We start from the raw sequence: 16,260 nt of genomic DNA, 5'->3' as shown, positions 1-16,260 counted from the left end.
TTTTAAATAGCTTTTAAGAAAATAGACACTGCAGGAGAAATTGTATAGCAGTTTTGGACCACACTTCTGAAAGGGATATTGGAATAACTAATCAAAAGTGATGGGCTTCTTTATATTTGCTAAGTTGAAATGTTTACTTAAGAAAAACCAGAACATACCCACTAAAAATAATTCTTATGTCTTAGCTTATGGGTATATTTTGCATCCTTTTTTCTCAGAAGTTAATTAAGGCAGGAGGTGGCATTGGAAACATCTTACAGGTGAGTCTTACCATTCAGGTAAGTTACCATTCAGGTAAGTTACTACATTCCTAACCTTCTCTGATCAGACTTGTATTAATAATAATTGATAATCACTATTATTGAGTGTGACTCAGGTAGCTTGTTGCTATTCTAAATGTTAAAGGTATTTAACAAGTAGTCCTTCATATTGTTTAGGATCCTTTAAGCATCTCCCTATTTCAAGAAGATCATTTGAGCTGCAGTCTGCTGATGTGTCTGCGATAACAGAAGCTTAAGTGTCGTTAACATGCACTGCAACTCATTTCTGAGTATTGCCGCAGAAGAATATCTAACTCTTAAACCAGCACTGGATGCAATCTGTCAGAACAATAAAGCAACATGTGATGTTTATACTATTTCATTCCTCCATTGCAAATAAAACTCAAGTTTTTTAAATATTTCCTGCAAGATGAAGCCCCCTCTGGATAAACAGTATGTTTCCTGGATTGAGGAGGATATTTTCTACACAACAACATCAGCAGCTGACAGGGAGATGTGAAATGACTCATAAAAAGGTGTGTAGTGATTCAAATTCCAAACTCTGGCTGTGCCATAATATCATCCAGTCACATAAACCTCCACCATGTCCACAGGTAATCTGAGCGATGCAAGAGGATATTATCAGCGAGCTCTTATAAATCAGGATCACTGCAAGTGACCAAGGAATACGAATTAACTTGTACACACAAACACTGTAAATTTTAATCTCTAAGCATCACCACGCATCGTTACCCCCACATCTAGCTCAGGTCTCACCTTCAGTCGGTTTATTGTTAGTCCCTGTTCTCCATGAGGCTGTAAGCACTGGCCAGTTTTATGTTTTTTAATTAGTGTAGCATCACTGTAGCAGCAGTGAGCAGGCAAACAACCTCTCCCACACAAAGATATAAAATGTCAGAGAATAAGACAAAAAAAAACAACAAATTGGGGTGTGTGTCTGTTCTGCATGGGTACCTGAAATTAGGTGCAGAGGCCCATTCCAGGGCAAGGCAAGCCAAGTCCACGGCAGCATAAACCAGCAGGAAGAAAATGGTCACAATGCTGGCGATGGTGTTGAGCTTTCCTGAAAACAGCACCAGCTACAGAGAAAGGAAGGACAAAACAACATTGAGGGGAAAATCAGGAAGAGAGGATTAACATTCAGAAACAGAAACATCATTACCAAGTTAAAATAAAATACAAACATTTAGCGTTAAATTTTATGTGGGATTGGAGTGAAAAAGTCATTATGCTAATCCTTTTGAAGGATGTTTAAAAGCATGTTAAAATTTGCCTCTGAATATTTATTGAACTGCTCCTTTTTTATTTTACGTTTACCAAATAAAATAAGAAATGTGCATTTTTAGTAGTTTTATAAACACATGCTCTCACAAAAACAGACCAATTAAATGCAGTGCTTCGTTACTAAAAGGACACACAAAGCTAGAGTTACATGCACTAACTACCAGCGATGTTCCTCTAAAGTGGAGTTATAAGTGTTAGACCCCAATTCATTTTAGCAAAACATTTTAGTCCAATGTGCTTGTAAAAAGCCTTGTGACTGGAAGCAGTTAATTTTTAACTTGAACTCCCCGATCCATCAGTTGCTGGTAAGAAACTTGAAAAGCAAATCTTATTTCAGGTCAGTGAACTTACTAAACAAATATTCTAACAGGCCGTGCTTATAACACCACCTTTAGTGGCTTGGTTAAATTCAAGCCTTATTGAAAAGCTTGAAGTTTTCAGAGTGCTACTATTTCAGGCTGAAGGAGAACGAGAAAGAGCAAGACTTTCAGTATATAGGCTTTACGAAGTACAAATCAAAATCAAATCAAAATCAAATTTTATTTGTATAGCACATTTCAGCAGCAAGGCATTTCAAAGTGCTTTACATCATATCAAACACAGAAACACAATGCAAGATAGAATCAACAATCAAAACACAACATTAAGTCAGGTTCCATCAATAAATTTGTAATTGATTACGTTTCAAATACAATCCTAAACAGGTGGGTTTTTAGTCGAGTTTGCATCCATAGAAATTTTACCTGTTACACTCCTACTGTGTTATATGGAACAAAATACCTATTGCTATTTTTATTCCCACTCACGCTCACAATCACACAGTTTAAAACGATGTAGACAGCATTTTAATGGGCTTCTGGCACAAGGCTCCGTACACCTATTTCACGGAATTTCGAGCAGGGACTCCGCCGTCCCTCACGGACTTTTGTGCAATTCTATGGTACCTGTTAGTGTCTAGAATTTACAGGGTTTGTGTTACGAGCAGTGACCCTCAGTCACTCACCGGTTTTCTTCCGGCACCAGGCTCTGTACACCTCTTTCATGGAATTTCGCTCTAGGACTCCGCCGTCCCTCATGGATTTTTGTGCAATTCTATGGTACCTGTTAGTGTCTAGAATTTACAGGGTTTGTGTTACGAGCAGTGACCCTCAGTCACTCGCCGTTTTTCTTCCGGTACAAACAACAAAGCTGCTCTGTTTCATACAATGGAGCTTTTCAAGTTCAGAGTTAAGGTAATTATCTACCTTATGTCTCTCTTTTCCGACAATCTGGAAGACATTTTTTAGTAATGCTGGCTGTTAATTCATCAACATTAGATGATAACAATTTAAGATGTCATCATCAAATTATGATTTGATGATGACATCTTAAATTGTTACCATCTAATGTTGATGATAGTTTAAAATGATCCTCATTTTAAAATAAAAATGTTTTACAGTGACTGCTGTGAGTTGGCCACTACATCTACTAAAAAATAATTAATTATAAGTTGCAACTTCGGGAGACTAATAAAACAAACAGATGCTGCTATGTATTTTATTGCAGTTCTTTAAGGAAAATTGGGATCAAGCAAAATATACTCAAAATACTGCAGTGTCATGTGACACAGAACTGCAAGCTAATTTAACAATGTGGTGCATTCAAAATGTAACAGTTTCATTTTAGCAATATTATAAATGTGAAGTTTGTCAAAATTTGTTTGTTTATTCTTTGAATTTATTCTGTTTAATCAACAAGTTGTTTCTTCAAACATTTATTGGTGTTTTAAGTTCAGTTATGTTGCACTTATCAGTTGGTGGTTACCATAGTAACCAGTAACTGACAGCTACCCGACAGAGAAGGGAACTGGTGCTATATTTTAACATATATTTTAGACAAATTTGATGGTGCAGTGTTTCACGAGCAATTATGCTGTGTTTTAACTGTTATTAATATTATCCATTTTAGCTATGTTTAATTTTACAAATGTGAACTGTTGCAAACTGCTACTAACTGCTGTCAATTGCTGCTAACTGCTCAGTGGGAGCTATTGCTTAGTAGTTTGTTTGGGGTTATTTATTTTTATTTTATTTAATGTATACGGGCAGAAGCTACTGGATTGAAGTTAACCACCAACTCGATTTCCTGTTGGAATAAATACAGTGAACCTGAAAGTGTCTGCCGTGATGTCAATCTACTGGACCCGAGACGAACAAAGAAGGGTTCCAAAAAGACTCCTGTGAAAAAGAAATGTATTTCTAAATAAACCCTTTTCAGCCAGAGCAAAATTTCTTGAAAAAACACATTACAGAAAGCCAAACTTTTGATAGAGTTAACACTACTTATAATCACCTGGTTACACTTTGGTTAATTTTGGTCATCACATAAGGCATACATCGTGTCAGGAGTAACACACTTTCAAAAATGCATGTTATTGCATTTTCCAGGGGGGGCTTGTAAAAACCACAGGGTGCAGTGGCTCCAGTGAGGAACCAACTGATTGAGGCAAAGGTTCACTTTTAATTAAGATGGTATCTAAGCTGCTGCTGGGCTACATGAACTCAGTTATGTTAGCTGTGACAGCTGCGTGACAGCACAGCCAAGTTTGGTCCCTTGTTATTTAAATTCAAAGCAGCTCATTTGGAGGGAGAGTTGTACATCTAATGAGACTTGCTGCATAAGACTGGAGGTGCAGAAGCTTTGTTCTGAAGATGACCATGATATGAGTACTGCTCCCTGCCATGTCCACTGATATCAAAATGTGTGAACATAGCTAAGCACAATTTACCCTTAGCTACTCCAGAAGTACAAAGAAAAGAGTAAAACCTAGTTTAAGCCAGATGTAATTATTGTCAGATGTTGGTAATTTACAAAATCGTGAGTATAGTTTATAAACTTTTAAACAAAAATACACAGAGTTGCTGAATAAATGTTTGTAACATTAGCAAAGAGATTATGAAGCAAAACCAAATGCAAATCAAAAGCTTTCATATCTGGACAACAAATGTACAGTATATGTAGAGTCACAATTCAAGGCTATGCTAATAAGCTCAGTTTAAGAACAGAAATATAAACCAGAATTAAACTATAAATCACTCAGAGAAGCTGTGGCAAACTAATTCATAAGCCTGTGGGTTATTTTTATATGAAAATACTTTATGTGACATTTCTAATTAGATCTACAAATAAAAACCACAGACAACTTAACCAGTTGGTTCCTCAATGGAGTCACTGCACCCTGTGGTTCTTACAAGCCCCCCTCAGCCAAGTAATCATTAAAATAAGTTTTAAAAAAGATTCAGGACTTTTAAAAACCCTGGGAACACTATGCACAACCACGGAATACATTAAAAACATTCAATAATTTAGATTTTTGAATGAATAATGTCAGCTCATTTTGCTCTGATTTTACAAGGATTACGTTTATAAAGGCTCTCCATTTCATATGATGGATAAAATTGCAGGGGATGTATTGTTAGAATATTCAAAGATGTCATGCAGATGGCCATACAGATTTAAACTCAGATGCAATCTGAGTATATATATATATATATATTTTTTTTTTATTAACTGTAGAATTTCAGCTATAATTAAAAATATAACTTGGAGACATTTTAGTGTCCCAATGTTATACCACAGGAGATAAAGTTAAGCAGTCTATATTTTTCAAGGACAGCTGTCCTTTACATTTGACCCAAAAACAATTGGGTTCTGCCACTAAATTAAAAAGATTGATGGGGTCATTAGCAAGGGAAAATGGGTGTGCCTGATGCTAGTGAAAAGTGGCAAATAACAAAAATAAATGTAGCACACCTGCTTTGAACAAGAGTTTCATAGCCACAAAAATCTTTCAGAACCCCCAGCTTTCATACCAAGTGGGTCGTATTTTTTATCTAAATCCTGTCTGCTTCATGTGTAGAATTCTCAACCAGTCCGTTTCTCAGCTGATGAAGATCTTGGTTCGCTTACCACTGAACTATTCTGAACATTTCCCAGAATCTTCAACAGCTGGAATGTTTCATAACATCACTATGTGAATGTTTAAAACACAATGACAATGAATAATTTTTTTCTACACCTTCCAAGTCCTGTATTCTGTCCTTACTCCTAGATCCCAGTTGGACGCGATGCACACACACACCCCCACACACGCATATAAACACACATTTCCTACTGATAAAGAAACATGGCTTAAATCCAAACAACAAAATAACATAAGTATAACAATAATAACAGTTATTCCATCAAATGCCAAGCCTCCAGGCATGTGCTTTGTTTTCATACTTATCTTGGTTTTGTTTTTATAACTGTAAAAAAAACAACATTGACGTCACAGTATTGAGCCTTCAAAGTTAGTAAATCCACATGCAAGTAATTAACAGCAAAATCTCTCTTTATTTTAAGCTCTAATATTTTACTGTGTTTTTGTGGGAGTTTAGATTGCATGTGATTCAAAAACATTTAATTCTAGTTTATCCGACTAACATTTCCATTGGTGCCAATTAGCCTCTAGATTCCTCTCTCATTTTCTCTGTGTTGTTAATTGCTGGTAATTGCATGTTTTTTGTTTTTAAAAGTGCTGAATAAATTAAGTTTGACTGAACGATTGAAACCAAAGCACAACAGGATCCAAAGCGTAAACAAAACGGAACGTCAGCTCAAGTCAATTATTCACAGGCACTCTAGGTTTAATGCTGTACTCAGACATTTGGACAATTTTCATTAGCATAAAATCAGGTAGACCCATCAAAGTAATTTAGTGTGTTCACTGTGCGATTGAAACTCATTACAAACAATGAGCTGTATTTCTGACTATGGCATCAACACGTTCAAATTTAACAAACTGGACATTTTCCATCGTAACGAACCACCCTGATGGTGTGTAAATCTCAGCGTGAGGTCGACTGTACTGAGCTCTGTGGGCTTTCCATAATAAAGTGTGCTTTCTTTATCTGCATACAAGCTGCAGAGGCTGATCCCACAGAACAGAAAGATAACTGCTGCACTGTGCACACACAGAGCAGAAGCTTTCTCTCCAATTATCATGTGTTTTATGACTGGCTGTTAAGAAGCTCCACTGAGTGGGAGCATATTTCTCTGAGCTCAAGGGCATGTTGTTGGTGTTTACAGAGTGGAGAGGGATGCGCCAGCCTGCCGAAGACTAACTTTGTAACTATGACGCTGAGGTAAAAAGAAAAGGAGAGAATGGAGGATTGCTAATGACAGGAAGTTGAGATTAATGTTGTAACATTGACAGGTGGTTAGAAAAAGGGAGAAACTGTTTTGGGATGAGCAGCAGGAGGAGTGAGTAGAGAAAAAGGGGAAACATGTGAGGTGAAGGAGATGGAAAGAAAAATGAAAATGAGAAAGTGGGCAAGAGAACATCCTGACCTCTGGCAGTGAAAGTTAGTGGGTGTTTCTCCAGTACTCCCTTGGGAGCCTGCTCCACCAGAGCATTAATTAGCCATTAACTTAAACACAGGCTAGCAGAGACGACTGCTGTGACTGTACACTGACTGTGAGGTGTGCAAGTGTGCATGCGAGCATGATAAATCACTGAGGGAATTATTCAAGCTTGCCGATCTGAGGGATATTTTACTGGAAAGCAACACACATAAATAGTCATGCATTTCACTAAAGTACATCTGTGCTCAAACATTTTAAATGCAACAAAGTGAGAAGAAACTGGTCAGAAAAGCTCAGGTGAAACAGCTTAGGCAGTCATCATACATATTTCAACAACTCAGTCCCACTATTGGAGCATATGATCAACAATAAAATCAACAGCGGCTTTAATGTTAATGTTTTAATACCTAAACAATTGCAGTATTGAGTGGCTAAGCTGCAAATAAGGGTGTAAAACAACCTTCTGGCAAAAGCTTAAGTAAATATTTATTCACCAGCTTCAGTTTAAATTGATTGGCATGTGCCTGGGCAGTAAGAGCTTCTAGTAGTTGGTCTAACAACAAAAAGCTGGAGGTTGCCTGTTCCTCCTCTGGGCCTCCTTTGGAGATTCTTTTAGCACTGTTCCAGTGCCTGCAAGTAAATTTTTTTAACATTAAACATGGATTCTAGATCAGCTTTAAATGTATGTTTTTTAGGTTACCAAAATATGATATGAGTAACATACAGCTTTTATCAGAGTTTTTGAATAAAGCGGCTAACCAACAGACCCCAAATTGTAAAGGTGCTGCTTATTATTAACAGAGCAAATCAACTATGTTGGTAGCCAAACGGGACAGTAAACACTTTGAATTTGTTCTCCTTGATGAAATCAAAAGACACTATAAATAACATGCAACTCTCAACAAATCAAAGGATATGCTAAATATCTAACTTTTTTTTTAAAGAAAATGTAGCAACTAATTTGTGGAGCAATGTGAAAATTTATTTGCACAAAAATACTTAGCAAATCCTTGTATTCTGTTTTTATTTATCTTTTTCACAATGTCTCAATTTCAATTGGGGTTTCATCTCTCCATTTCTGCAAACCTGGCTGGCTGGACTGTAAGGGAGCACAAAGCAAGAGACATTTAGAGGTGGAAGAAAGTTTTAGTCTCCAATCAGAAGAAATTATTATTCCAATGTTACTGCCATGACCAGGAGTTCCCACTGGAAATGTTTTTTTTTTAATGATCAGTTAGCTTTGTCTTCCAATGGAACAATAGAGCTTTGAGTTAAACCTATTTACACTTTTCTACCATCTCGCATGTTTTTATGATCTAGGATCTACAGTATGTTTGCACAAAATGTTACTTCCAACAGTGCCATTTGGGAAAACTCATGTCAACCGTGCCTACATTGATTTTTGAAGTAATCAACCAGGACAGTGGGACTAATCAGTGCGGAGTCCTTTTTTTTTTCTTTCAATCTTTTAGTTCTGATTTGTTGGGTATGGTACAAACGTGATTGGATGATAAATAGTCGGTTTCAGTCCTAATGTCATTTTCAATCATTTCCCTGCTCTCCTTTCTGTCGCTTCCAGTTTATTTTCAAGCTCAACTGGTCACAATCAAGTTGCAAAAATATAAATGTCTGAGAATTTTCCCCCCAGTTTAAAGGTTTTGCTGACCAGTGTATTCTGAAAAAGGAGCTTCACATTATAGAGTGAAATTTCTCTGTTATTATTTTTTGCTAGGGTTGCATCTGTATGTTTTGGTCTTTTTTTCACTTTTTGATGATATATTAGGAGCACATGTAGTTGAAATATGGTAAGTAGAGAAATGAGTTAAAGTTCTTCATAACTATAGTCCGTGGTGATCTGGAAACAAAGTGCTAGAAGGATCGAGTCGGAACGAGAGTGAGTCATGGCCTCTAGCGACATGGTTCAGACATCTAATGAGAATATATCCCTGAGAAACAGTTAACAGCATGTCCAACTGGGTGGAGATCACACTCAGAATACACTTAAGCACAGTCTGAGTGTGATTCTGGGACCTCAACGCTGAGGTGGAGAAGAGGTTAGAAAGGAGGAGTGCTTTTCTTAGCTCCTTGTTATTGCATCCTTGACCCATGAAGAGCAGCGGAGAATGAGTGGATCAGTGAAGATGACTTGAATTTACATGAAGTTAGAGGAGCTGTGAGAGGAAAGTAATTTACATGCAGCTGCAAAAAAATAGGGGCAAATGTCCATGAATCTCGTGCATTGTTGTATAGATCATTTATCAGCAGCGGTTTCTCTGTTTTTATCTAACGTTTTGACACCGAATTAAAAAATTTTCTGGGCATGACAAAACGGCAAGCTGGGATTAACAAAATGCTACAAGAACAGATTTCTATAAATGCAATACTGCAAATCTAATATTGTGCAGTCAAGAAGGGTCTAAACAAAAACAACCTTATCCTCTCTAATCTCTTCTTGTACGTCTCATTTTTCTTTTGTCCAACTTTTTTTCCCGTGGTCTTTTTTTTTTCTGAGAACTATAATAACAGAAGGCGCCCTCCTCTTTCTTTTCAATTCTGCATTGTCCAAGTGTTTAAAGCCAGATTACAATCACACTTTTGTCATCAGTTAATCATCCTTATGGTGGAGGAAGACACACAGAGAAAGAGGACGAGAGCAAATGATCTCTGATGGCGGCAACGACACAGCTAACGATTTCCATCTAATTGCTTCTCCTCGGCTTCTAGAGAGTGGCGAGGGTTGAGGAGAAGAGGATAAGAGGGCCACAGACAGTGAGAAAAAGAGAGGGTGCCAATAATGACAAGCCATTCAGCCTCTAACACTCACCTCTGATAATAATGGTTTAGTCAGGGCTATTTGCCTGTATGATCCTCCGCCTCCTCTTCATCTCTATCCTTACCCTCCTGTCCTTTGCCAATATTTTCCTCCTCAGTTCAAATTTACTTTTTTCCCCCACTTTTAACATGTGATATATGAATACCACCACAAGGTGTTCCAGCTATTTCTTTCAACTGTGCTCTAATAATATTCCTGGGTTTGCACAGCGGTTTGTGTTTAAGCTTTGAAACTTTATCTCCAGCCTGCTATTTTGTGATATTGGCAAGGTTAGCCTACTGCAAGTTTCATTGGGCTAAATGCAAGACGTTTTAGGGGCTTTCAGGGCCATTACGATTGCAATTTAAGACCTGTGTATAAAAAAATAAATAATGCCTATAATTATTTAATAACATCAGCAATAAGTATAACATTTTACAACCTACATTGGGGTTATTCAACTCTGGAAAATTAACAAGATCTTTCACTTCTAGGTTACCTGGCTACCACATCCTTCTTACACTCTATGGTGCGCTCCAGGTCATGATGGGTCAGCACAAACCATTATAAATCCACATTTTAATGCCAAATCACTTTAAATATATATGATCAATGAATTGGTAGTGAATATTGAAATAAAAATGTTTCTAATTGGAATTCATTTTAAGCCAGTTTCAGAAAATGGATTTTTAAACAGATAATTCTGTTCCACAAGCCTTATTACTCATCAGGGCATTGGTTGTTTTAGTACAACAACCAACTTTCCATCAGAACTGCAACATATGGAGCAAAAATTACACTTGGTCATTATCTCTCAAAGAAGTTTAGATTTTAAATCGTAAACATAAAGGGAAATGTTTCTGTAAATTAGTGAGAGTCACCATATTTTGCAACCGGATTATAAGGTTGGACCCTTTGTAAACAGTACATTATCCAAATATAAATTTTACACAAACTAAATTTGTGGCTGAAATTTTAAGTTTAGATTTAGGATACAGTTAGGTCAATTAGGTCTACAAAATGTACTAAACTATATTACAAGAGTGAATACAGAAATCCAACTGTTGCTGTTCAATCTGAAGCAAAAGGCTTGGTGTATAAGAAGAGAGGGTCTCTGATCTCTAGTGCTGAAAACCTTCTGACAAGACTTCACGCTACAAACAACAAGAGTTTGGGCTGATTTTCACACTCTATCCTGGCTACCTTTCATTTATTCGCCAGAACTAAAAGACGCTCATTTGAAGCTTCACGTTGCTCTGAACTCTGCTGCTTTCAGAGCTCAGCAGGAATTATCTTTGTTTTAATGACTTCAGCAAACTATGTTAATAAAAGTCTAGGACTGCAATTTCTTCTGTAGTCATTTCTTTGGCTTGCTATGCTTTCAATCCGTTTTCACAAAAGAAATAATTGAAGTTTGAACTTTTAAAAGCTACATATAATCTTAGTACAAAATGCTTTGAAATGAACATCAACAATATGACACAAATTTCCTTGACTTTCTGCTGCATCTTTTGTTTTCCTGATTACTTTAAGGGCCATCTTTAAAGGAACAGATTAGTTGTTTCAAAGCTTGATTGTGTTTGGGATTCAAAGGATTTGTCAGCTAACTCACAATAAAAACATTCTTTGATGCAAAATCTTTAATTTCATACATTAAATAATTGACACACTTTCTTTTTATAAACTGTAAAAATACACTTATTGTCACTGAGCATGCTCATGATTAAATATGTGAGCAGTGTGTTTTATTTTAAAAGGACAAAGAAGGACGATTAGACAAAAAGGCCAATGTGCAAAAAGATTGAAAGAACTATAAAAAATAGTTCTTTTTTTATAGTGCAGTATATTCCTGTAAAAAACAACTTCACAAACACAATCACTTGCAACTGACTACGGTGAAACACAAATGTGGTATTTTGTAGATGTGTCGTCATTAGTCTGTTGGTATTTTCTTTTTATTTGAAAGACGTAGCAAATACAGAGGATATAGAAAGGTGCACACACTTGTTAAAGTTTTTCTGATGAAAAAAAACCATGATGCTTAAGCTTACACTTAGTTGAAATTAGTCTTGATACAGTTTTAGTATTCACTTTTCTTTTTTATATGCATTTTTTGCTTTATTTTCAGTTTTCTGAATGCTGTCAGATGTAAGAAATCTATGAAGGAAAGCTAGGCTGCCTCAAATGATTTTCCTGATATTTCATTATTTGCATCCTGAAATTAAAGTCTCTGAGAGGTTACAAAAGAAAAAAGTATCTCAGTGTTTATCAGTGAGGAGAATAATGACTGTAACAACTGTTCTTTTGTCAAAGAAAGTATTAGACAAAAGTCACATTACACAAAAAAAATTATTTTCTTCAAAAAATGATAAAGACGAAACATAGTTTTGTTCTAAATATGGGAACAATCTTCTGTTTTCTGCAGATGTGTAAACCTAAGAGTAAAGATGCAATGCAGGAGACTTTTTATGATCAATTGGCAAAAATCTTGCAAAATCTGATTAAATCAAAAATAAAGTTTGATTTCTAAACTATGTTTAATTTAGAAACATCAAACATTATCCAAATATAAATTTAAAATATGGAATATCTCTTTGGTGGTGGTGGCATCATGACCCGCTATTCTTTATTACATGGGACTGGGTTTGGTCAAGCAGAATGAAATCACACACGGTTAGTAGTTTTGATCCAAACCTCAAGCGTTTCCTTTTTTGTTTTTTTTGCATCATATTGAGCCATTCCTTTGTTAGTCAAACTATCAAATTTATTTTCCAAAAGAAAATAAATGTTTATGAAAGGCCTCACCAAAGTCCAGAACTAAATATGAAAACAAGTCTGTGGGGTGTCATGAAAATCCTGATAAACAAGAGACTGTTCATCAGTCTCCTGACTGATGTAACACTGAGATACTTTTTATCTTTTTTAACCTCTCAGAGACTTTCATTTCAGGATGCAAATAATGAAATATCAGGAAAACCATTCAAGACAGCCCAGTTTTCCTTCATACATGTCTTACATCTGACAGCATTCAGAAAACTGAAAATAAAATGCTCATAATTTGATAGATTTTTGATAGATTTAGAAAACTCTCAAAATTTAGAATATACCAATACTAAAAAGTCAAGAAGTGACATGCTGATAAGACTCCTTTCCTTTGCACACTTCCGCCACAAGGTCATTTCACTTTATTTTCTTTCCTAATAGCAAGTTTTTGTACGTCTAATATTTGGGATTTTAAATTAGCTTAAGAAAATATCATATTGTTTTACAGAGGCATAAGTTGGAATTCCTTTAAAGGACTCTCCAAGTTGACATTTTGAAGACTACTTTGCACAAACTACCTAACCACAAATAACATTCTAGCCACAAAGAAATGTTTCTTTGCTTCTAAAAGTCTTAAAATCTCTTGTTTTGAACTGGTATATCTCTACTAACCTGCACCAAGAACCAGGACATGAGCACAGCGACCCAGGGGTTGCCACTCTGAGATGTCTTCTTAGCTAGACACAGCACCTTACCTGGAGGAATAAGTGACAAATATAAAAGATTATAAGAAAGTTCTCAGAGGGGAAAAAAAACATTAATTGACTAACTTTAAATGGTCATAAGAAGCCACATTAGTGGAAAACAGGTGAGCTTTCTGCCAAGTTAGAGTATTTTGATATTAATTTTGATAGAAAAACTTCACCATATTGTTTATCCAGCAACAATGAAGCCAGACAGATAAAGTAAGTATTAAGTGCACCCTAAAAATTACTAAAATTTCAAGGGGAGATTTTTAGTTTTCTGAATGCTGATGCAGATGTAAGACATCTATGCTATATGGGGGCGTGTAATAATATTAGAGGTTAAACAATGTACAAAAGGTGACAAAATGACCACCAGCTAAAAAAAACTCACCATAATTCTCAAATGTGTTTATCAGTTTGGGGAAAATTTAATCTTAACCAAAGCAGGGTTAGATTACTAATAAAAGTCCCAAAACGTCCATAAACTAGTTTTTACATGAAGGTCTGTATTTGAAGAAATGAGGGGCACTTTGAGGAACTTAAAATTTTGTCACTCATAAGTAGAGTGTGACATTTATCAGATAAGGGCAGGAAACTGTTGCTACTGTTTACAATAACCAATCAGAAAAATATTGCCTGTTGAACTGCGACGTTGAGATGGATTGGCCAGAATTCATCATTAACAACATGCAAGCATGGATCCCGTCTTGAATCAGTGGTTCAGACTGGTGGTGTCTAACGGTGTGGAACCTTGAACAGTCTCAAAATAATTTTTGTTTAATTTGGTAATTGCACTCATATCTTTTACACATACACACCAATCCAACAGAGCACTAACTGGATGTGTGGAACAGGATCTTTGCATGATGGATGTGCAGCCAAAAAACATGCAGTAACCAGGTGATGTAATCATATCAGTATGAAACTCTGGGGAAAGTTTTGGATACCTGACCTGGAGATTGCTGTAATGTTTCATAAGCATTAAGGCATTTCTGAAGGTGAAACAAAGTCAAACACCTGCGCTAACAAGCTGTACCTAATAAAGTGGCCTGGCAATTTTTACAAGATCACCAGTGTACATCAGTATTTAGACTAGGAATGGCAAGCTTTAATAACCCTGACATTTAAACAGATTTTTGTAATTAACTCCACGTCTGATCTAAAAACAGAGAGCTGGTGTAGGCGGCAGATTCGGTGAGAGAGATAAACTGGGCCGATGAGTTACTTTATTTAATAACTCACCGCCACTTGGTTTTCTGGGAGACAGTGCTCCCACATACTTGTCATACCTCAGACAACTTTCTCTTTCGGCCATCACATTCTGACTTAAGAGATTGCTGGCTGACTCATGACTGACTGACAGAAACACACAGCCCTGCATGGAGGTAGAATGAAGTGGCGGGCGATGGAGAGAAATCTGCGTTTCAGAGTAAATTTCACACCTGATAAAGAAGCTGAATTAAATCAGTGAGACTTTTAAGTCAAATCGATGCAGATGTGGGAGGGGGTGGAGAGAGGCAGGACAACGCTGAAGGAGTTGGAGATTAGCAAGTTGTAGAGAAGAAAGAGATTGAGATGTGTGGGAAGAAAACTCCAGAGTGTACGTGTTGGGAAACTGACACATCCATCAGTCAGTCCACATAGGACAGTGGCAAGGTTAAGCAACGAGCTGCATGCATGAATGACAACAAGAACACACAAACGGACAACCGGTGTGATCACAGTCACAAATATCTGCTGTACCTCTTCAACTTTTATGGTTCCACAGTTGCCAACTTCTAATTAAACTAATTCATTTGATTTATGTTAACCCTTTGGTTGTTGGGGTGTAGGCAAGCCTGAGTCAGCTGCTTCTTTTGATCACTCTACAGACAAACTTGTGCTAATAAATTCATTTATCTCCCCTAAAGTACACACCGGAGCTTGAGTACATGCAAATGGAAACAGGCGGACAAATAAAATATGCTTAAAAATAATAAAAGAGAGGAGAAGGATGGCACTCACAATTATTAATAATGAAAAAACAGCAGGCAGGACTGACTCACACAGAGAAGTAATGGAAATCACACGTGCTGCATAAACTTGATATGCCAGTGACTTTCACAGAGACAGAGTTTGTGTTTAAACTTTTAAATGGTAAATTACATTTCCATCAGAAATACCACGTACTTCTCCTCACTGTCCTGAGATATCCGGATCACTTTGTAGGCTGTAGCTTTTGCTTTAAACAGCTCTCTCATCGCCCTTTCAAAAACTCAAGAGCTTCTAATGTTAAAGCTTCAAAATGGCATCAGCGTGAAAAAGAGCATTTGCTCCACTGCATAGCTTTGTCGCTTTACCCACCGAATAAGTCATCCTTCGCCAAGGCATACAGGATGCGAGAGGCTCCGATGAGATTGCTCATTGAGGCAGAGATCGTAGAGGAATAAACTCCAATGATGACGACGGGCTCCCAGATGTTGATGGCCCTCAGAAAACTGTAATCCCTCTGAAGGAGAACACTGCAAAAGTAAAATGTAAAAGGTTTAACCCACATGATCATGATATTACTTTGTAATCAAAGCAGGTCCTTGTTAGACAAAGCGGAGCAGACATGCTTGTAGGAACAATGAGCAGAATGATAATAATTTAGCACGAGGAGGCAGAACTTTTTAAGAAGTTTAAACACTTTCAGCCTTTTTTAAAATTTGTGAACCTAAAATAAATTTCAAAACATTACAAACATTTAGGTTAATTACATTAGATAAACATTGAATGTCAATATGTCAATTGATTAAATGCTAATATACTGTATATATATATATATATATATATATATATATATACATTTGTATATATATAAACACATTACAAATAAATTACCTGAAGCAAGTAAATTATTTGCTTTTCTGATACAAATACCAGTATGTCTTGGCTTTCAGGTTAATCTTCTAGTAAATCAGGTAAAAGCATTCCTTCCAATAACATCAGGGTTGAAAATAAAGACAAA

The 16,260-nt window shown here is 36.4% G+C and overlaps 1 protein-coding gene and 1 long non-coding RNA gene across 2 annotated transcripts in view; one reads left to right on the top strand and one right to left on the bottom strand.

Moving 5' to 3' along the window:
• The window catches only part of LOC114161860 (solute carrier family 12 member 9), a 72,525-nt gene that overhangs the window by 20,522 nt on the left and 35,743 nt on the right, over window positions 1-16,260 (bottom strand). The window contains exons 7-9 of the mRNA XM_028045473.1: window positions 15,615-15,772; window positions 13,198-13,280; window positions 1,236-1,360 (exon numbers count right to left, since the gene is read on the bottom strand). Of these exons, the coding sequence (XP_027901274.1) occupies window positions 1,236-1,360; window positions 13,198-13,280; window positions 15,615-15,772 (366 nt within the window). The remainder of the gene's footprint in view (window positions 1-1,235; window positions 1,361-13,197; window positions 13,281-15,614; window positions 15,773-16,260) is intronic.
• Window positions 2,472-3,826, top strand: LOC114161861 (uncharacterized). Its single transcript, XR_003599092.1, has 2 exons — window positions 2,472-2,797; window positions 3,653-3,826. It is a non-coding gene; the product is annotated as an uncharacterized LOC114161861 (long non-coding RNA).

Source organism: Xiphophorus couchianus, chromosome 18 (genome assembly GCF_001444195.1).
Source record: "Xiphophorus couchianus chromosome 18, X_couchianus-1.0, whole genome shotgun sequence".
NCBI classification, from domain to species: domain Eukaryota; kingdom Metazoa; phylum Chordata; class Actinopteri; order Cyprinodontiformes; family Poeciliidae; genus Xiphophorus; species Xiphophorus couchianus.
Note: the sequence above shows the minus strand (reverse complement) of the source record. Positions and strands in the feature narration are given on the sequence as shown.